The sequence below is a fragment of the Erythrolamprus reginae genome, chromosome 1 (genome assembly GCF_031021105.1).
Source record: "Erythrolamprus reginae isolate rEryReg1 chromosome 1, rEryReg1.hap1, whole genome shotgun sequence".
In the NCBI taxonomy this organism is placed as follows: Eukaryota; Metazoa; Chordata; class Lepidosauria; order Squamata; family Dipsadidae; genus Erythrolamprus; species Erythrolamprus reginae.
The window spans coordinates 16,663,034-16,684,652 of NC_091950.1; the positions used below are offsets into that span (position 1 = coordinate 16,663,034).

General features: G+C 42.0%; 1 protein-coding gene across 3 annotated transcripts in view; it reads left to right on the plus strand.

Moving 5' to 3' along the window:
• Nucleotides 1-21,619, plus strand: part of DAZAP1 (DAZ associated protein 1) — a 68,239-nt gene that overhangs the window by 38,323 nt on the left and 8,297 nt on the right. For 2 of the 3 annotated variants that reach the window (XM_070745546.1, XM_070745539.1), the window contains exons 6-11: nt 776-824; nt 5,029-5,111; nt 9,524-9,677; nt 11,349-11,378; nt 14,744-14,884; nt 16,137-16,319. In XM_070745546.1, the coding sequence (XP_070601647.1) occupies nt 776-824; nt 5,029-5,111; nt 9,524-9,677; nt 11,349-11,378; nt 14,744-14,884; nt 16,137-16,319 (640 nt within the window). The remainder of the gene's footprint in view (nt 1-775; nt 825-5,028; nt 5,112-9,523; nt 9,678-11,348; nt 11,379-14,743; nt 14,885-16,136; nt 16,320-21,619) is intronic. The other variant, XM_070745556.1, reaches the window with a different exon arrangement.

The window sequence follows — 21,619 nt, forward strand, 5'->3', positions numbered from 1 at the left end:
GCTCTTTATAGCAGCCTCACTAATTACCACAGCCCCACCCAACCACAGGTGGCCTCATTTTCTTTGATAATAATCTCTCACTTGTTGCCTATGCATTGCTCTCCGCATGCGTGGCTGTGTCATTAACTCTTGTTCTGAATCCAAGGAGGAGCTAGATAATTGATCTCCTTCTGAGCTGTCTGCCACACTCCTCTCCTCCCTGTCACTCATGTCTTCTTGGTCAGAGGAGCCTTCATCAGCAGATTCCACCGGGGGGGGGGGGAACAGGCCTGCAGCATGTGGATGTCTCCCCCACAGCCACAGTCCTTGGGGCAGGAGCTGGGCAAGAGCTAACCACAACAGGCAATCTGCAGGAACCATTGTATTTTATTAATCCGGAAGGAAGGAAGCCATGAAATGTTCCTCCATATAAAAGCCCCATTTGAAGAAAGGGGACTGATTTGTCTACGTTTATCCACAAAGCAAAAGTTCATGATAGAAGATTATATTTGTAGCTTAGGGTTGAACTCTGTGGGGTTCTTGGTAACCTCAAAGCTTGGTTATTTTCCTGCAGTCATTTCACGACCAAATTAGGTGACATCATCAGTGCTGGTGCAGTGCAATGCTGCACTGATGATGTCATCTAGTTTGGACGTGAAACATCTGCATATCACCTAGTTTGGTCATACAACCATCTATCATCCTGCTGATAAAGGTTAAGCTGATAAAATCAGGTCCATCTTAAGTTTCGCCTGATAAAACCATTAGTAGAATTTCCTTTTTATCTTTTTTTCAGGTGACCGAAGTAGTAATGATCTATGACGCAGAGAAACAGCGACCCCGAGGTAAAGAAGAATCTATTTAACCTTTGAAATTTCTTTATCCTCTTCCTATGTCAGATGGCAAACTTACACAACATCCACATATATATGTATGGACATATGTGCTCATATATGTATATATATCTTTTGTAAGCTGCCTCAGGAATTTACTTCACTGAGCAGACTTAGAGGCTTTTCATGCTATTTCATCTAGTGTTATTATTTTTAGAAGTCAGATACTACATTGCCATGTTGTTCACTTATACCACTCTGAAAAGGTGTTTTCCTTAACAAAGTCATGGCACCTGCATTGATCCTGCTCCTTTCAAATAACTCAAAGCCATGAGAAGGGAGTAACTGGATAGCTTTGATTTTTTCCACCTTTAAATGTGGGCACCATTAAGAACCAAGGGCCTATTTTTGGTTTTAGGGTAAGAATCCTTGTGAGGTGCCAGACTGGAACAGATGTTAATGCTTGCTACATTTCTCACATTTTCTTTCTTTTAACTGTCTACGGCTGAAATTTGGAGCCAAAAGCCATTTGTTGCTTGACACATTATGTGGATGGGAGTCACTGTGGCACTTTTAATTTTGTGATTCCGCATATATGTTGGAGAAAGCAACTCTCTTATTTGGCAGACCTGAGGCAATTGCATAATTAATTTTTGGTCTCAGCAGAAAGTGGCCATTGTGTTCTCTAGCTGTTCATTGCACCAGTCACTTTTTAGTAATTTTTTTTAGAAGCAATACTTTTAAAACATCATCAGTGTGAGTTGTATTTCAACCACACAATAGCATGTGAAACATGCTGGAAAATAGTTTGCCATCTGGACTTTCCACTTCTCCTTCTTGTTTCTGTTATTTAAATAAATATATATAGATATTTATATATATATATAAATTCTTCACTTCATATTTATTAAGCTGTTAAGTATTAGTTTTATCTTTAATTTAGACACATCTTTAGTGACATATATAAGTGTTTCATAGTAAAAGTACAGTAAACATTAAGATCTTTCTTTCCCTCTCTTTTTTCTCTCTCTGTAAACTGATTTGTGATTAATATCTCTTTAGATTTTCTTCTCTCTAGGTGATAGATTATCACAGAGGTACAGGCCATTTCCACAAACGGAGGAGGGACCGGGCTTTGTCTTTAATGGAGTGTAAATAACGTTTTTACTACATGGTGTGGGAGGAGCTACGAGGGGCAGTTGCTCTAATTTGTTTTGCGACAGCTTTGCACTATTTCAACAGAAAAATTCACTGACACAGCAAAGAGAAGCATCTTTTTGTACCTATCTGTGTGTACTTATATGCTTAAGCTAGTAGAGCAAATCAGCTGTAAGAATTCTGCCTAACCCGGTCCACCATTTTGTTCTCACATTGCAACTCCCTTCCTTCTCCCCTCCCCAGAGTCTTGGGAGCAAGACACATGAGCAAAGGATCTATATTTTGCATCATCCCGCCCCATATTCTCAGTAAATAAAATATAAATCTAAGACATTTGTGATGGGTGGCTTTGAAACTCTTTGATTTGCCTACATACTATCACAAAAACACATTTAGCTCACCTATAAAGTCCTTTATAAAACACTTTCCGCCTAATCGTCAGCTCTTTCCCTTTTCTGACCTGCAAGCCTATGCTGTCAAATATGCTGCCCCCTCTGAAAGACTCGGAGCCGTGGAGGAAATTGACCCTCTTGACTTCAGCTCTCCCTGCAGGCACCATATTGTAACCAGGGTGCCTCTTGAGGGTTGCTGGAGGGCCTCTAAAATGCTGCCTATGCATAACTGTCATCCAAGCTAAAGAGCCTAATCTCCTTTGAATTACAGTGTTCCCTCGATTTTCGCGGGGGATGCGTTCCCAGGCCGCCTGCAAAAGTCGAATTTCCGCGAAGTAGAGATGCGGAAGTAAATACACTATTTTTGGCTATGAACAGTGTCACAAGCCTTCCCTTAACACTTTAAACCCCTAAATTGCAATTTCCCATTCCCTTAGCAACCATTTAGATTATTACTCACCATGTTTATTTATTAAAGTTTATTAAAAAAAAATTTATTAAAGGCGGACGAAAGTTTGGCGATGACGTATGATGTCATCGGGCCGGAAAAACCGTAGTATAGGGGGGGGGAACGCAAAGTATTTTTTAATTAATATTTTTGAAAAACCGTGGTATAGACGTTTCGCGAAGTTCGAACCCGCGAAAATCGAGGGAACACTGTATATCAACTTGGAGTTGGCGATACAGGCCTGTAGCTTGTAGGTTTCCAGTCTCTCCTTTTCATCTCTACTCTCAGAAAAATGTGCAGCTTGGTTCTTGGTATTCGAAGAGCATGCATCCATTGACTGATGGAGATGATTGACATCATCTCCATCTCATCCCAGCTGTTGAGGAACAGATGGACTTCCCTTGCCTCAGGGTTTATCATTGGACAGTTGATAGTTGGATCTGATTGAAAAGAGGCGGAGAAGATATCTCCACTGAGCTACCTGGCTGTTTATGGCAGAGATAGGCAACCTAGTGCTTCCAGGTAGAATTCCCCTATGCTGTTACCAAGATGGCAAGTTGTCGTCAAACACTTAGGTTCTTACCAACCAAATCATCTGGTTGCCACCACACACTTGCCTATTTGGGTCTTACAACAATTTGAAGGATGCTATAAGCCACTTTGACTCTAATCTTGGGGAGAAATTGTTTTGAGGAGGTGAGGAAAAAATATCTTCGTTCTTTTTTCTCTTTTCTCCATAGACTTTTTGTTATGAAGAAACAGAAACCTGTAAGGAAGAAATTAATACAAACATGTTCTCTGTTCTTTTAAAGAAATCCCCCCCCCCCCCATTTTGCTGTTGGTCTGAGTCCAATTCTAACTCTTAATTTTTAAAATCTTCATAACCAGGTTCAAAATCTGGTTCTTCAGATTATTTCATCAATATTTCCAAGCTTTTAAAGGTATTTTTCAAGGGGCATTTCTCTCTTTGCCTTGCTCCGAATATGAAGTACAGTGTAGTGCACCATTTTTTCATCCAGTCTCTATTTATTCTTCAGTTCTTGAGATTCCCCCCTTTCGCTTCACAGACTTGTGTATGATGCCATCTCTGCCCATTTGGTCCATCCCATAAACACATTATCATCAAGTCTGGCTCAAATTCTTTTAGGTGTTGCTGTGTTTTCTCTTCCTTTTGGTGCCTTTTTCTTTTCTCCTAACCACAAGCAAGGAAAACAACACACTACGTATTCTATATTTCCCTCTACAATCAATATTTAAAATTTTATATCGTGTTATCATTGGGGGCAGACATGTTTTTTTAAAAAAATATTTCCCAGACTCATATTTTGGCTTTTGAAAAGTTTTCTTGTACTTTAAAAGCTCGCACGTCACTGGTTCAATTCCCGTTTGGTCATTAATGCAAACACTTGCCTGCAGGAGATGCTTTAAAAGTTTCCTCCTCCGCCTCCTCAACTCCCATTTATTTCTTAATTTGTTTCTTATTCTAGTTGCCGACAGCAGAATTTTGACCTGCTGCAACCGATCTTGGCCTGTATCTTTGTGTCTTTATTAAGTATAAATCTCTACAATAAGGCTCTACGAGTTTACCCAACCACGTTGGATAAGCTTAGAGAGGCACTAACTGTTACAGAGACTGTATCTGTTTTTCTGTTGAACGCTTTAGAGCAATAAATGGCTGCTGTCAGCACTAGCTGCAAAGCAAAATGAAACCAAGGGGGAAATCTCGGGTTTTGGGGAGGAGGGAGGGAGGGAGTGAACCAATAAGCAACCTGCCCCGAAATGTTTTGTCCACTAATATTCTCTCTGTCACTTTGTGCTATTGCTCAGTTGCTTTTCTAAATTTGCCAAATGGCATTTAAACGAACAAATTTACGAATATCATGTAATGGAAGTTATGAATTGACTTGGCTACAGTAACTTGATGCCGTAAATCGGAAATTTCCCCCCCAGCATTTGTCAGAAGGGCAAAAAAGGGTGTATCTATGGGCACTGAGCCTTGTTTTCTCCATCAGTTAATTTTGCATGGAGTGCCGAGCGAACCACTTTATTCCCCTGATCCAAGATGGTCCGGCAATTGCAAACTAGCACTGAGCTCCCCCACAACCCAAATCCACCTGAAGCCCTTGTTTGAACCCTTGGTCCGCCCCTAATACTGTTCATCATCCTGTTTTGTGTCACAACACCCTGCTACCTTGATTCACTCTTCGTCGTTGGCTAGGTTTTGGATTTATTACTTTCGAGGACGAACAATCAGTGGACCAGGCTGTCAACATGCATTTTCACGACATCATGGGCAAAAAAGTGTGTAGTTGTAGTTTTATTTTACCTTAAGACAAAGCTGAGTCTTGAGGCAACTAGCAATTTGGCTGGCGAGTAGAAACTGGGTTGTAGAGTAGATGGGTTTTATTTTTTAAAAAAATTGAGTGGGTAAAACTACATCCAGAAACACATTTTATAAGTTAGCTCATTTTAGATTTTAAAGAAATGTATGCTACAGCTGCCTCTAGATTCCTTTCTTTTGAGAAGAATCGTGGCAGACCAACTTCCATAAAAGCTAATATTTGAGTTCAGGCATCGTGAACTTGGTCCAATAAACCAAGGTTATGACTCAGAAAACGAAGTATTCCTTCTACTTACTCATTTTTCTCTTGCACCTTCGCAAGAGACTTTTGGGGGGGTCATAAGACCACATTGTATCAAGATGTGTGTGAGAGAGAACAGAAGCCAAATGGCAGCAGAATGGCTTATTGGATTGCAATTGCCATATTTGATCTGACCCAACTTGCTCATCACACCCTACAATGCCAATCAATATTTGTAGCTCAGGATTGAAATAAGGGGTTCTTAGAACTCTCTGAACTTGTTTGTTTCCTTGCAGACATTTCATTTCCCAGCTAAGTAACATCATCAGTGCTGGTTACTAGCACTGATGAGGTTCCCTAGTTCTGCAAAAAAAAAACAAAAAAACCAAGCTCAGCTAGCACCAGGGACCCCCTCACACCAGGCAATGATTGGAATTAGATATTCTTCATCCCCAAGTACAGAATAGGAAATACTGAAAAACAGACATGATTTGTCTGTTTGAAGTATGAAACGCTTCAAATAAACCAACATGGAGAAAAGCTACAATATATCTCTGAGAACCTTGACTTCAATAATTAAGACCACTTTTATTGAGTTTTGAAGTCTTAATATGTTGAAGACCATTGCATTTGCTTGTCTAAATTCCACGTTGTACCGTCATTACTGTTCACACGTATTTTGTACCTTGAACGTACAGAATATAAAAAGGGAATGGAAGTTAATTTTCTGCTTGAAACGACAGTGAAATCTCTATGTTGCCAAAGGCTCAGCTTCCCATTACTATTCCTTCAGATGTGTGTTCTTTGTTTCACCTTCAAACTCGGGGTGGTGGGATTTGGGGGGAGAGGGCAGGAAGGGGAACTAAACATAAGCAACCAATTAATTGACAGAGCATCCTGAAGGAATGGTTGAAATTTAAAAAAAAAAATGGGTCACTTACTGTGAGGCTCTGAAATGAATCCACATATTCTTTTAATAGTACTTTTTTAACCACAGTACAGTTAAGTGACCTTTTGATTGTTGTTATCTTCATACTGTGTTGTCAGCACTTCTAAAGAAGTTTTATGGGTGAAAAGGTTTCTTTCCGCTTCTACTCTGATTTAAGGAACTCGCCTTTGAGCATGGTTTCGCTTTAGGAACCAGGCCAGAGGAAGAGTAAGGACTACAGAGTGCAGCTTTGACCTTTGTAGGAAAAGTCTGCTGAAAAGGGAACATCGAAGGCTCTTATACCAAACATAAATCATTAGTTGCTCAAAGTCTCCAGAAATGAAACAGCAGCAGTGTACAGGTGTAATGATAAAATATATGAAAGTTTTGTCACTTTGATGGATTGTGTTGCCAAACAGCTAAGCCTTCAAGTGGAATATTTTTTTTCCAAAAATATTTGATTATTGAAAAACAGGGTATCCTATCCTCCTGATGCATTCTGGTTTATATTTTTACAACTGTTCAATATTTTTTTTTTCCAAGTTTAAATTATTTCTTGTGAAGGCCCATTAAATTTTCCTGGATCCTGGAATTAAATTCTAGGATATCCTTACTAAAGCATGAGCAATTAATGTCATTTAAACAATTAGTGAAGTTTATTTCCAAGCAAGAACTGGAACTACTACATCTTTGATTGGGTGCTAATTAAATCCAGGAGCTGCTAACGCTAAGTCCAGTGAAGCCAGGAGAGCAACGCATCCACGTGTCAGAGCAGTTCAGGCAAACCACCAGGGCTTCCTGGACCAGTTTCAAAAGTAGCATCCTTCATGGTGCCTCCTGAAGAAGCATCCTCACAAACGGGAGTCACAAATCTCAAGTGGACCAAACTAAAGTACAGTTAAACAATGTATGCTACACAAGAGCAAAACAGAGTTCAGACGCTAAAGGTTTTGTTGGGTGGTGAAATGCAAATTGCTAACATCTTGAGAAATCTTTATTTTATTTATTAGTTATACTTATAGGTCACCCAACCCCTTCCGGACTCTGGGCTTATAAATTATACTTATAGTCCGCCCAACTCCTTCCCGATTCCCACCCTATTTTTCCTCAGTCTTGAAACATCATTGGGAAAACTGCAGGAGTTCAAATGTCCTAAATCTTACTGGGAAAATATTTAAAATAATGAGCTATCTACAGGTAGACCTTGACAACTATCATAATTGAGCCCAAAATTTCTGTTGCCAAGTGAGGCCCATTAAATAATAATAATTAATAATAATAATAATAATTTATTGGATTTGTATGCCGCCCCTCTCTGCAGACTCGGGTCGGCTAACAACAATAATAAACACAACATGTACAATCCAATAATAAAAAACAACTAAAAACCCCTATTATAAAACCAAACATACACGCAAACATACCATGCATAACTTGTAATGGCCTAGGGGGAAGAGCTATCTCAACTCCCCATGCCCGGCGGTATAAATGAGTTTTGAGTAGTTTACGAAAGACAGGGAGGGTGGGGGCAGTTCTAATCTCCGGGGGGAGTTGGTTCCAGAGGGCCGGGGCCGCCACAGAGAAGGCTCTTCCCCTGGGGCCTGCCAAAATGAATTTTGACCCATTTTACAACTTTGCTTGCCACCGTTGTTAAGTGAATCAGTGCAACTGCTAAAGTAGTAATAAGTTTTGTTCCAAGTGAATCGGGCTTCCCCACCAACTTTGCCTGTCGGAGGGTCACAAATATTGATCACATGACCCCGGGAGGCAGCAACCATCTTAAATATGAGTTAGTTGCCAAGCAACTGGATTTTGAGAACATAGGGATGCTGCAACAGTTGTAAATGTGAAAGACGGTCATAAGTCACTTTTTCCCAGTGCCGTTGTAATTTTGAACAGTCAATAAACGGACTGTTGCAAGTTGAAGACTTCCTGTGCTCCCTGTGATCTGAAAACTCATTGTGAAAGCCAGCATCCTGCTCCACCCTCTTATACAGATGGTACCAAATTGGTTTTAGAATATTCAACCTTTGGGAGATTCCAGGACATTTGAAGGCAGAAATTGATTTGTTCAGCATAGAAGCGCAGCCTAGAATATTAGATGGGGTTTTATTTTAATTCTGCCATTCACATGCCAGGTTAATTCACAAGAGGAGGTGAAGGACTCTTGATTGTCTCCCACAATAAGGCCCACTTAGTTTTAAGGAATGTCCTGAGCCCATTTAAACAAACTCTGATAGTAAAAATGCTTGAAATGTAGCTAGAGAGAACCTGAACTGTCAAGCCTTGTATTTTACATAGGCCAGGACCATTTTTAAAGTCGCACCATACAGCGGTGCCCTTCCTTTTTGGTCTTCCCTCCCCTTCTTTGCAAATAATGTTGTTCCATGACTGAACACAGTATGAAGGTTTTGCTTCTTATTGACTCAACTGTCCATTTTTTATTACCTGCATGTTTGTTTACTTTTTTTGTTAGATGTAATGTAAGGTTCTCTTATCACATCCATTCCTTCTGACATTGTTTGAGTTAATTGAGGTTCTTTAAGCGTTAGCCTGGGGAAGGTAAGTCTCTATCTTCCATTAGACTTTTAAATAATAATTTTAAAAAATCTTTAAGATAAAAAAGGATTTGGAACCAACAGACAACATGCATACGATGTGTGTTTCTCAGGTATGAACAAAAATGAAGGAGCAATTTAATTGCGATAGATTTTCACTATCAATTTAACTTCTTTTTTCAACATTGTCCAGAACAATCCTGCCCCAAGGACCGGCTAAAGCCTTAGTACCTCCTCCATAATGTTCTCTTCACCCTTGTTTATAACAACCATTTTGGCCTACCTTGGTATCAAGATTTACGTACAGAGAGTGAAAACCCACTGAGGAGATGGTACTGCTGCTTTAAAATGACGAAGAAAGTAACGAAACAGAAGAGAAATCACGAGCAGGCATATTTTATCCTAGCACTGTATGAAGTTAAGACTTCCAAGCTGGTTTACTCTGTTACCCATTGTACCTGAGAAACATTGATTAAATTAGCAGCCTTAAAATATAAGCTTGCAATACTTTTAAGTACTTAGCCATAAGTCATAACGTGCTAAGATAAAGTTTTTAAGTGTAAAGATAAGGGTGTGTGTGATGGGTAAAGGGGGGCAAGCTGTCCTTCTGCCCCCTAGGGCTGAGCATTTGTCCTCTTTGTTTAGGTGGAGGTGAAGCGAGCCGAACCTCGGGATAGCAAGAGCCAGACTCCAGGGCCAACAGGCACGAGCCAATGGGGAAGCCGGATCATGCCAAGTGCTGCCAATGGCTGGGCAGGACAGCCCCCACCTACCTGGCAACAAGGATACGGGCCTCAAGGTACCAGTTTTCCATTCAGGTTTTGGGAATCCTGGATGATTTCAGTCTGCCTTGACACAGGCCCACTTCTGGCTTCACTCAAATCAGGATTGGGCCTTACATTATTATTATTATTATTATTATTATTATTATTATTATTATTATTATTATTATTATTTATTAGATTTGTATGCCACTCCTCTCCGAAGACTCGGGGCAGCTCACATTCCTGTGAGCCGCCCCGAGTCTTTGGAGATTATGTGCAGGATTATGTGGTTTCTTGTACCACCTGACTATGCTATAATTTATTTATTTATTTATTTAATTTGATTTTTATGCCGCCCTTCTCCTTAGACTCAGAGCGGCTTACAACATGTTAGCAATAGCACTTTTTAACAGAGCCAGCATATTGCCCCTACAATCTGGGTCCTCATTTTACCCACCTCGGAAGGATGGAAGGCTGAGTCAACCTTGAGCCAATGATGAGATTTGAACCGCTGACCTACAGATCTACAGTCAGCTTCAGTGGCCTGCAGTACTGCACTCTACCTGCTGCGCCACTCCGGCTCTGACTTCTGACTAATGCCAGACTTCTGCAATCTTGATGGACATTACAAATTCCTTCATCCATTGAGTATAGAAAGTCCTTGATTTACAACCACTCACTTATCAGCCAGACTTGAAAAAGGGGACTTACAACCTGGATCTGAAGTTCTGAGACTGTGGCCCCGTCCAGGTTCACATGACTGAACTTCAGACACCCAATCACATAGCCACAGTTACATTTGGTCACATTTGTGACAGTTATGCTGAAAACCAGTTTGTTTAACCTTTGGTTTCCTTAATGACCATTGCATAAAGTGTTATACAATTGGATTGGTCATGTGACTGGCCCGTTTTACGACCATCACAACATACAGCCGTAGTGGGCAGGCTCCCATGTCGAGAACTGTCTGTTGGAAACCTTAAGCACTTGGTGTGAGACAATACCAAGCTCTGCCTTCTCGTTTGTTCAGAATGAAGAAATTCATTCTTGCTTTCTGAAAACGGACATAAGCTTTATAAAAAAAGAATCGCCTTGAATTTTGTAACAAGGAAAATTAAATCCCATTTTTATCCAAATCCAGTTTCATGGATGTATTAGTTTAGGGCTGTATCTTGAATTCCCTGTAACATTTTCCCTACATCTTACATCTTCAGAGTAATTGTGTGTTTATTTATTATTATTTTATTATTTTATTAATCAGATTTGTATTTATTTATTTATTTATTCGATTTTTATGCCGCCCTTCTCCTTAGACTCAGGGCGGCTTACAACATGTTAGCAATAGCACTTTTTTAACAGAGCTAGGCTATTGCCCCCACAATCCAGGTCCTCATTTTACCCACCTCAGAAGGATGGAAGGCTGAGTCAACCTTGAGCCGGTGATGAGATTTGAACCGCTGACCTTCAGATCTACAAGTCAGCTTCAGTGGCCTGCAGTACAGCACTCTACCTGCTGCGCCACCGCTCTCCGCAGACTCGGGGCGGGTGTTATATTAGTACCTTTCTCAATAGATAATGTTGCAGAATAATAAATGCATAACAATGACAATGAATTGAAGAAACGGTTGTGGTAACTTTTTGTTTTGTTTTGTGTGTGTGTTTGTGTGTGTGTCGTGTGTCTTTTCCTACTCTTTCATCTGCCTTAGGTATGTGGGTACCAGCTGGACAAGCACTTGGTAAGTATGTTCTAAGAATTTTTAAAAATGTGCATATTCAGTATTGAAATAGTAATTATGCAAATTCAGACTTTTAGCAAAATCTTATTCCGTGCGCATTTCTTGCCTTTGTTCTCCAAAAACCTTTTTGCATCTGTTGTTTTGCCCTTTGAACAAGAATTCATAGGTTTCTTGAGGTGGGAGACAATAATTGAACCTTAGAACTTCCTATAGATAATCAAAGCTTGTGTGAGCATATATGTATGTGTGTGTATATTTAATCATTTGTCAGATAACTAAGAAGATCTGGAGGAGATAGGGAACCACCCTTTTTCCTAGTGGCCTAGTCCTTTTTCTTCCCACATGGTGTGTTTGTGCACAAAGAGGCCGTTCTTCTAATACCAAAATAGAAGGTAGAGTCTACGGCCATGTGGAAAATAGCTTAAACCCGACGACATCACAGTAGCCCTGCATAGAAGTTGTTCCATGTATGGAGAAAGAAACAGGACAGTAGATATTAACCTTAGCCCAGTTTCCTTATGCACAGGGGTTTGTGCATTTATATCTTTTGTACTTAGAAATAAAATCTCCAGTTACAGATTCTCCATGTGTAGGCTGTAATCCATCTCCACATAATTAGATTACTGGAATGCGCTCTACATGGGGCTCCCTTTGAAAATGACCTGGAAACTGCAATTGGCACAAAATTCAATGGCCAGGATACTAGCAGGTGCGGGTTCCTCCTGTAATAGAATTCCTCTGCTCCAGTTGCTCCTTTGGTTACCACTACATTTCTGATACAAAGTGCTGCATGGCTACAGAGGCCCTGCATGGCGTTGCTGATGAAGATACCTGGCGGGTGAAATGGAATCTGCCCTAAGCCAGGTGTGCATGTGGGGTGGGAAGGCTGAGCCCCCCCCCTCCCTGCATCGAATCATGGGGGATCTAATATCAAGATTATATTGATGCTCCTTCTCAGTAGCAACCCCGCCAAGCTTTGGATCCGGCTGCTTTTGGAGCTACACCTTGCACCCTTCCTGTAGCTATTTCACAAGGCATCAAAACCAATAGAGCCAGTTTGGTCTAGTGGGTTAAGGCAGTGTTTCCCAAGCTTGGCAACTTGAAGATATTTGGACTTCAACTCCCAGAATTCTGGAAGTTGAAGTCCAGATATCTTCAAGTTGCCAAGGTTGGGAAACTGGGTGAAGGCACCAGGCTAGAAACCAAGAGAATAGTCCCTCCGTAGGCATGGGAAATTGGCTGGGTGACTTTGGGCCAATCACTCAGTCCAACACACCTCACAGGGTGGTGGTGGTTGTGGGCAAAATGGGAGGAGGAAGGCGAGCATTAGGCATGTTTGCCATCTTGAGTTATTTATAAAAATAATTAAGGCAAGATAAACAAATATTGCTTAACGGGCCCTTTGGTGTATGGTTTTTCTTGACACATTCTGGATAGGGTGCTGTGTTACTGTTACTTACGTTTATTGCTGAGTTTAGGCTTAACTGATTTCTGTATTTTTAATCTTAATGTAACAGACCAGTTCATATGAGCTTGATGGTATGTAAGTGGGATAAAATAATTAAGAACTGAATAATAATTAAGAATCCCTTTTATTCTGGCGAGCCCTGCTGCCAACCTGAAGTTGGATTTGACCTTCACATATTCCATACACCCCCTCCATTCCCCCTCCATTTTTAAAGCAAATAGAATTGTATCTATGACAACTTTTTAAACTGGGTGCATTCTTGTACAGTGGTCCCTCTACTTAAGAACTTAATTCGTTCCGTGACCCGGTTCTTAAATAGAAATGTTCTTAAGTAGAAGCAATTTTTCCCATAGAAATCAATGTAAAAGCAAATAATGCGTGCCAACTCATTAGGAAAGAAATAAAAGCTCGGAATTTGGGTGGGAGGAGGAGGAGGAAGAAGAGAGGGGTCACTGCAAAAGGAAGAAGGTGAGGTGAGGTGAGGGGAAGGGAATAAAAAAAATCCAAAACTTTAAGGCTTTTTTTAAAAGAAAGAGGGACTGCGGTGGCGAGGAGGAGCATGTGTCTCCCATACACCCGGCGCAAGGCTGCCTCCCACACACTGCGCCAGAGAGAGAAACCTAGGGGGAATGGCAGGAAACTGGCCGGGCCTTCATGTTGCTCTCAGATTTCCTGGAAATTTTTTCCTGGCTCAGGTTCTTAAGTAGAAAATGGTTCTTAAGAAGAGGCAAAAAAATCTTGAACACCCGGTTCTTATCTAGAAAAGTTCTTAAGTAGAGGCGTTCTTAAGTAGAGGTACCAGTGTACTTAGATAAAGGTTGCTTTTTAAAAAAATATATTTTAAAAAGGGGTGTGGTGGACCATTTGATGGTCTGGCAATGGAATGTTCCGGAATTCACTGGAACAATCTTTTACCACGCTACAGGTTTTTGCCTACTGTTACCATTGGGGCATCAGTTGCACTATCCTCAAATGTATAGGATGAAAAATATATCATAGGTGAGTCACAGAGTGACCTATAATCTATTTTCAAAGAGCTCAAGTGCATGTCATTGGAACTTCATCAGCTGTGTGATTAAAGCTATAGAAGAGAACTAGTGTCCTTATGAAACACCGTATTTTTTGCACTATAAGACGCCCCTAGGTTTAGAGGAGGAAAACAAGGGAAAAAAATATGAATCTGGAGCGCCATCTCACTGTGACTATGGAAGGCTGAATATGGAGCAGTAGTGTAGTGAGGGCAGGAGTGGAGCCTGAGAGGACCACAGAGGGGAACAGTGACAAAGACAGAAGAGGTGGGGTTCAGCAGTGTAAAAGGACTCCGCAGCCTGGCTGCTATTCACCAAAGGACAGGCTTCATTCGCTCCATAAGACGCAGACATTTCCACCCAATTTTGTGGTGGGGGAAGTGCATCTTATGGAGCAAAAAAAATATGGTACTTTGTGAGAATGGCATTGAACTCCTGAGTACCAAAAAGCCAGAAGAGACTTCTCCCCACAGTGGAGAACATTCTTCTTCAGTATTGAAAAACACCAACAATTTGAGTGCCTGGTTTCTTCAGTTTGAATGTAAGAAATGGTAGTTGGAGAGAGACCATTTAAAATACTAAATATCTACTAGATACAAGTGCTGTAGAATCAATTCCTAAAAGAGGGAGGAAGAAACATTCACGCAAAAGCTATTTCCTCACACCAAGGTAATGGTTTAAATTGGATTCCTCCCACAATCTCAATAGCTTGAATGCCTAATTCCACAATCCCTCTTTGACTTTAGCGCCTCCAAGTTTTGGAGAAATACGATGCCTAGTGCAATAGATTGGGATCACCCTTTTTTCTTGGGGTTGGCTCATCTGTTAAGTGCCTTTAATTTTCTCAACACACTTCTTACTGGCTCCAGGTGGGTATGGTCCCCCTCCACCAGGTAGAGGAGCGCCACCTCCACCGCCGCCTTTTACCTCGTACATTGTTTCGACACCTCCCGGAGGATTCCCGCCCCCGCAGGGTTTCGCACAGGGATACGGCACCCCTCCACCTTTCAGTAAGTACTCCTTCAAGCTCTCATTGCACGTAACAATTTTTTCATCCCAGCTTTTATCAAATAGCTCACGGCACAAATCTGGCTCCCACCCCACCTGTGAGGCAGGATAGGCGGAGAGCATGTTATTAAAACTAAGCTTGAACTTGAGCCAAAGGCTTCATGTTTTGGGATGATGCTGGTGTCCGCTTGCTGCAAATTCTTATTGTTTTCCTAGCTTTGTTCCAGTGATGGCGAACCTTTTTTCCCTCGGGTGCCGAAAGAGCATGCATGTGTGCTACCATGCATGCGCGAGTGCCCACACCCATAATTAAATGCCTGGGGAGGGTGAAAACAGCTTCCCCCCCCCCCCCGGAGGCCGGAAACGGCCTGTTTCCAAAATTCTGGTGAGCCCAGTAGGCTTGTGTTTTGCCTTCCCCAGGCTCCAAAGGCTTCCCTGGAGCCTGGGAATGGTGAAATGCTATCCCCTATCCCCCTGGAGCCCCTCTGGAAGCCAAAAGCCCCCTCCCAGAGCCTCTGTGTGTGTCAAAAACCAGCTGGCCAGCACACACATGCACGTTGGGGCTGAGCTAGGGAAACAGCTCGCGTGCCAGCAGATACGGCTCCGCGTGCCACCTGTGATGCCCATGCCCATAGGTTCGCCATTACTGCTTTATTCCTTGATTTTAATTTGATGAGCGGGGTTGTAGCCTAGAGTTGGAGATGTCACCTCACAGTCAGGAGGCAGATATTTCTCTCCAGAAAATACTTGCTGTGAAGTCCATACGGGCGTCAGGAAGGACATCCGGCCGGTAAAGGCTCAGCTCCATTCAGTCGCCCTGCCTGCGCCCTGATGCAAGGGATTACAGAGTTATTAAAAGGGGGTGGTGGAAAATCCTTGGTTTTAATTTGAGGCAAAATCTTTGCCAAGTGGCATTTCCTTTTGTTTCCCTAGCCTTGGTTCAAGTCAGTAAAATAGCAATAGCATTTAGACTTATATACCGCTTCATAGTGCTTTACAGCCCTCTCTAAGCGGTTTTGCAGAGTCAGCATATTGCCCCTAACAACCTAGCTCCTCACTTTACCAGCTTCAAAAGCATAGAAGGCTGGGTCAACCTTGAGCCTGGTGTGATTTAATGTGCCAAATTACAGGCAGCCGGCAGGCAGCGGAAGTAGCCTGCAGTACTGCAATTCTGACCACTGCGCCGCCACAGCTGGGGAACCTGGATGTGAATTTTACTGAAAAAGCTTACCTGGTTTCTGTTCCTCCCTTTAGGCTTTGGGTATGGTGCACCACCACCTCCACCGGACCAGTTTGCTCCTCCGGTTGTTCCTCCACCACCTGCCACCCCTGGGGCAACGCCACTCGCTTTCCCTCCACCTCCACCACCATCTCAGCCAACTCAGGATATGAACAAGCCTCCAGCTGCCCAACCAGATTTCTCCTATAGCCAGTTTGGTAAGTGACAGTTCCAAGAGCTGTGGCCCTGGTTCCGGGCCCCAGCTTTTCCCTGCTGCTTGTCTTCCTTTCTGCTTCCTTTCATTTTGTTTGTAATAATATTGTTGGGAAATAGAATTAGGGGGCTGTATGCGAGTAATATACCCTTTGTCCCCTGTGGTATCAGTTTCACATTTTAAAAGCTTGCCAGCTCTAGGAACTTAGGATCGATCATTATTTGTCAAGGTAATTGATCCCTGGGGATCCAGACAGGATAGTTATGTTCTGTGAATACGTTGCCTATTCATGGGGAGGGAATAGTAGGAGATAGTCATTTGCCATTTAAAGTTGTAGCTATCGTTGCCGCCTTGAAGAATAATGGTTCGGCCTGGGGGTGGCAGAAAAGCAGAGTTTGAAAGGGATGTCAGAAGTGGTACTGGGTCTGCTTGGGCAGGAGGTTGGACTAGATGACCTACAACGTCCCTTCCAACTCTGTTAATCTGTATAATCTGGGACCTTGGAGGTCTTCTAGTCCAACCCCTTGCACAGGGGCACTTGCAGTATCTTTGAATCTAGGTCAAAATGAATTTATCACCAGTAACAAGTTCCATATTTCTTGAATTAAAGGGCACTTAAAAATCATCTGAACAAAATTAGATTTGGAAAAATAAGTTGTACGATGCATAAGTTCTTTATGGAAATGTTAGTTGCAAAAAATTGTGTGTATATGAATACACAATCCTTTGAGAAAGATACTTGCAATTTTCAACATTCAAAACTGGATGACGTTACAGAATTTTGAATTAAACAGTACAGTTTCACCACTGTTCGGAGCTATTCTTGTATAGTAACCTTAGTGCTGCTTTTTAGTTAATAACTAATGCTAATGTCCTAATATTTAATCAGATATTCCATAAAGATTCTTCCCTTGCCTTCTTAGATACAGGCTGACTTCCTTCTGGGATTGCAGGGATTCCATCTACTAATGAGAAAAAAAATTCTCCTCTTATCTAGCAGAAATTATTTTATAATAAAGGCTAAGGCTATGTTAGAAGCAAGATACTTATAGTCCTCGATTTACGACAGCATTTGGGACCAGAATTTCTGTCGCTAAGCAGTGCAGTCATCAAAGGCAATCATTAGCAACAGCAATCCCTGCAGTCCCGGTTGCCATCATTAATAACTGAATCCCACATTTGTTAAGTGACGCAACTTCCTGATGGTTTCTCTCAACCAAGTCCATGGAGAAGCCAGCAGGAATTGGCAAGTTCTAGGTGCAGAGGTGGGCTGCTAAGGTGGAACAGTGACGTGTGCTCGCCCCCATGGCTCTGAGAGCTAATAATAATAATAATAATAATAATAATAATAATAATAATAATAATAATAATTTATTGGATTTGTATGCCGCGGCTAACAACAATAATAAACACAACATGTACAATCCAATAATAAAAAACAACTAAAAACCCCTAGTATAAAACCAAACATACACACACACAAACATACCATGCACGACTTGTAATGGCCTAGGGGGAAGAGCTATCTCAACTCCCCCATGCCTGGCAGCGGTGTCCAGTGCAATTGTGGTACTATAGCTGGGCAGGTAGCAAAATCGCCCCGCGGACATGCAGGTGCACCCGTGTTTCGGTGCGATTTCGCTCCCTACCCAGGTGCAGTTCCATAATTGCGCTGGACTCTGCTAGCACTCAAAGCCACGAGGTAAAGCACACGTCACCGTTCCCCCTTAGCGGCCCACCTCTGTCCAGGCGGCTTGCAAGTAGGCTGGTAGGCAGGTAAGTAGATGCTGCTGAGTTGAGAGGCGTGTCAGGGGACGCATAAAGGAAGTGACGTGAGGGCGCACAGGGATGTGAGATACGGTGAGGGGGCATGGAAGTGGGAAGGAGGTACAGCAAAGCCTAGGGACAACTCACCCTGGCCACCTCACCACGTGACAACTCAAAGGACAATCTAATAATTCAGCTTAATCATTTAAAATTATTTAGAAAATAATTGTAATTTTTACTCATTCATGGGGGGGTTTTGTCCCTCCCCTTGCATCCTTTAATGATTCCATTCCATCATTTATTGATATTAGTATAACTGTTGTCCGATGGAAGTTGTTCCGTGACGAGTTGTCTGTGGTGGGTTGTCATAGACCCCTCAGGGAGGGTGTTCAGGTACCAGGTGCAAATGAAGCACCATAGGAACCATGCACAAACGCAGAAGGGCTGAGGAAGGGTGGATGTGTGGGGGAGACCTATCCCATCGGGCCAGGGGGCGGGGTTCGCAAATGGTGATCATGTGATCGTGGGGCATTACAACTGATCATAAATGCAAGCTGGTTGCCCAGTGCCTAGGTCATAACCATGTTAGTGCAGCAGTGCTTGGATGATGGAAATGCGGAGGTCCAGTTACAACAACCATTCCTTCAGGGCTGTTGTAATTTCAAACAGTTGTAATTTCAAACAGTTGTAATTTCAAACAGCTACAAATAGTTGTAATTCGAGGACTATCTGTAAAGCTTTTATTAGCTGGATGTGAAATACTCATGACTGGATCTTCATAGATCAGCTAGTTACAATTGAACTAATCCTGCCCTGTCCCTTCGTCCACCCCCCCCTCCGTACAATCTTACACATGCATATCCTCCAGAGTTCATTTTCTTGATGAGCCCAAATTTTCTCTCTCTTTGCCTTGATGACACAATTGATAGACGTGCTGCTCCCCGTTTTTAGGTTGATGGGGAAAATCAAGAAAACTCCTCCAATGATTGTGACTCTTCTTTTTTTCTTCCCCAAGCATTCTTCCTGAATATTATGTTCCATATTCTTCCTCTATATGGCATTTCCAATATTAGGATTCTTAAAATCTCCTTTGCTTTCAGCGTAAGATAGAAAACCATGTCATCCAAATCTCTGATTGTGCTTTTCCAATTCTAAAATTCTTTTATTTCACAACAAAACCCACACTTTCTCCCAAACTAAGTTGCAGGCTGCGAAATACAATTTCAAATCGGACAATTCCAGTCCTCCTTGATCCTTTGTATGCTGAAGTACAGTGATACCTCGTCTTAGGAACTTAATTGGTTCCGGGACGAGGTTTGTAAGGTGAAAGGTTTGCAAGACGAAACAATGTTTCCCATAGGAATCAATGGAAAAGCGATTAATGCATGCAAGCCCAAAATTCACCCCTTTTGCGAGCTGAAGCACCTGTTTTTGCACTCCTGGGATTCCCCTGAGGCTCCCCTCCATGGAAAACCCCACCTCCGGACTTCCGTGTTTTTGTGATGCTGCAGGGAAATCCCAGCTTGTGATGCTGCAGGGAAATCCCAGCAGGGGAATCCCAGCAGCGCAAAAACAGGTGCTTCACTGGCAAGGGAAGTCCGGAGGTGGGGTTTCCCAGTGAGGGGACCCTCAGCGAAATTGCAGCATCACAAAAACACGGAGGTCCTTGAAACCCCACCTCCGGACTTCCGTGTTTTTGTGATGCTGCAGGGAAATCCCAGCAGGGGAATCCCAGCAGCACAAAAACAGGTGCTTCGCTGGCAAGGGAAGTCCGGAGGTGGGGTTTCCCAGTGAGGGGACCCTCAGCGAAATTGCAGCATCACAAAAACACGGAGGTCCTTGAAACCCCACCTCTGGTGGGGCTCCCCTCGCTGGGAAACCCCACCTCCGGACTTCCGTTGCCAGCGAAGCGCCCGTTTTTGCGCTGCTGGGATTCCCCTGCAGCATTGCAAAAACACGGAAGTCCGGAGGTGGTGTTTCCCATGGAGGGCAGCCTCAGGGGATTCCAAGCAGTGCAAAAACGGGCGCTTCGCTGGCAACAGAAGTCCAGAGGTGGGGCATCCCAGTGGCAGCGGCTTGGATTTTTAAGGTGAAAATAGTTTGGAAGAAGAGGCAAAAAAATCTTAAACCCCGGGTTTGTATCTCAAAAAGTTTGTATGACGAGGGGTTTGTAAGACGAGGTATCACTGTATTTCATATTCAGCCCATTTCTTTTATCTTGCCATACAAACTTAGAAATATCTTTCTGCCTTTGTTTAAAAGGTACCTCAGATGTCAGAATAGGCATTGCTTGAAACAAAAAGAAATCATCCTTAGCAAAATATTCATTCCAATAACAATTGTGATTTCTCTCACTTTAACATGTCCTTCTTAATTTTACTTCTATGTCGTAACATAATTCTGATATAACATGCAGTTCATGTTAGTCATAGTGATAGCCAGTTCTTCAATTTTTTCTCTATCTTAAAACCATTTCCCCATCAATTCAAATTTATTTTGGATGTTTTATATTCTTCGTTAATATCTCCATCTTTTGTTCTAATCTTAAAGGCAGCTATTTAAGTTAAGAGTAGTACTTGCGCTATTTAAATTTTTTACTTTTATCAAGTGGCTTAGAAATCTTTTGACTTTTGAGCAGTGGTAGGCAAAGAATGAATGAATGGGATGGAAAAAAACAAAGATGAATGGAAGTATCTTCCACTCCCATTAGGAAACCTTCTCCATTCAGCATTGCCCAGAAGTGCCTTATTGAAATTGTCTGCACATAATGGATGGCGCATGTGGAATTCATGTTTTGACATCCTTTTCTCTATGTCAGACAAAGGAAAGCAGTACAAATGTACACTATTTAAATGTCCCACTGGGTAGATTCTTATATTGAAGAAATTATCAGGGGTCCCTAACCTCAGTCTGTGGACCTATATCAGTCTGCAGGTTGTAGTGAACCAATCTGCACGAGTTGCGGGCGAGTGCACAAAGCTTCATTCGTGTATGCACAGGATCTAGGTTGCACGCCACCCAGCACCAGCGCCACCCAGCACCAGCGGTCCATGAAAACAGAAAGATTGGGAGCCACCGAGTTATACTCAAGGAATATTGTTGAGGGACAGGTGGCCTTTTGCCAGAACTAACTGAATTGTTATGATAAGTGCACTTAATATCTCACGTTATATTAGCACAATTCTTAGTTTATCTTTGCCAGAATCAAATTTAAGAGAATTTTAAAAGTCAGAATAAGGTAACAGATAGATATTTGTCATATTCTAATAAACCCATATTAACACACGCACACACTTTTATAATTATGTGGAATATTTTCTTAACATTTTGACATACGTTTTGCATAGTCTATCATTCGATTAAATCACTAATTTTTCAAGGCAGGAACCTGAGAGAATGAAGGACAGGGAAAAATGCAGGGAGATTATGAAACTTGTTATATTCTTTAATATAACTCCAGTATACCTCCTCTATCAAAAAAAATAAAAATAAAGATCTGAGTATAGCAAAGCATTCTGTCAAACATATGTATCCAGA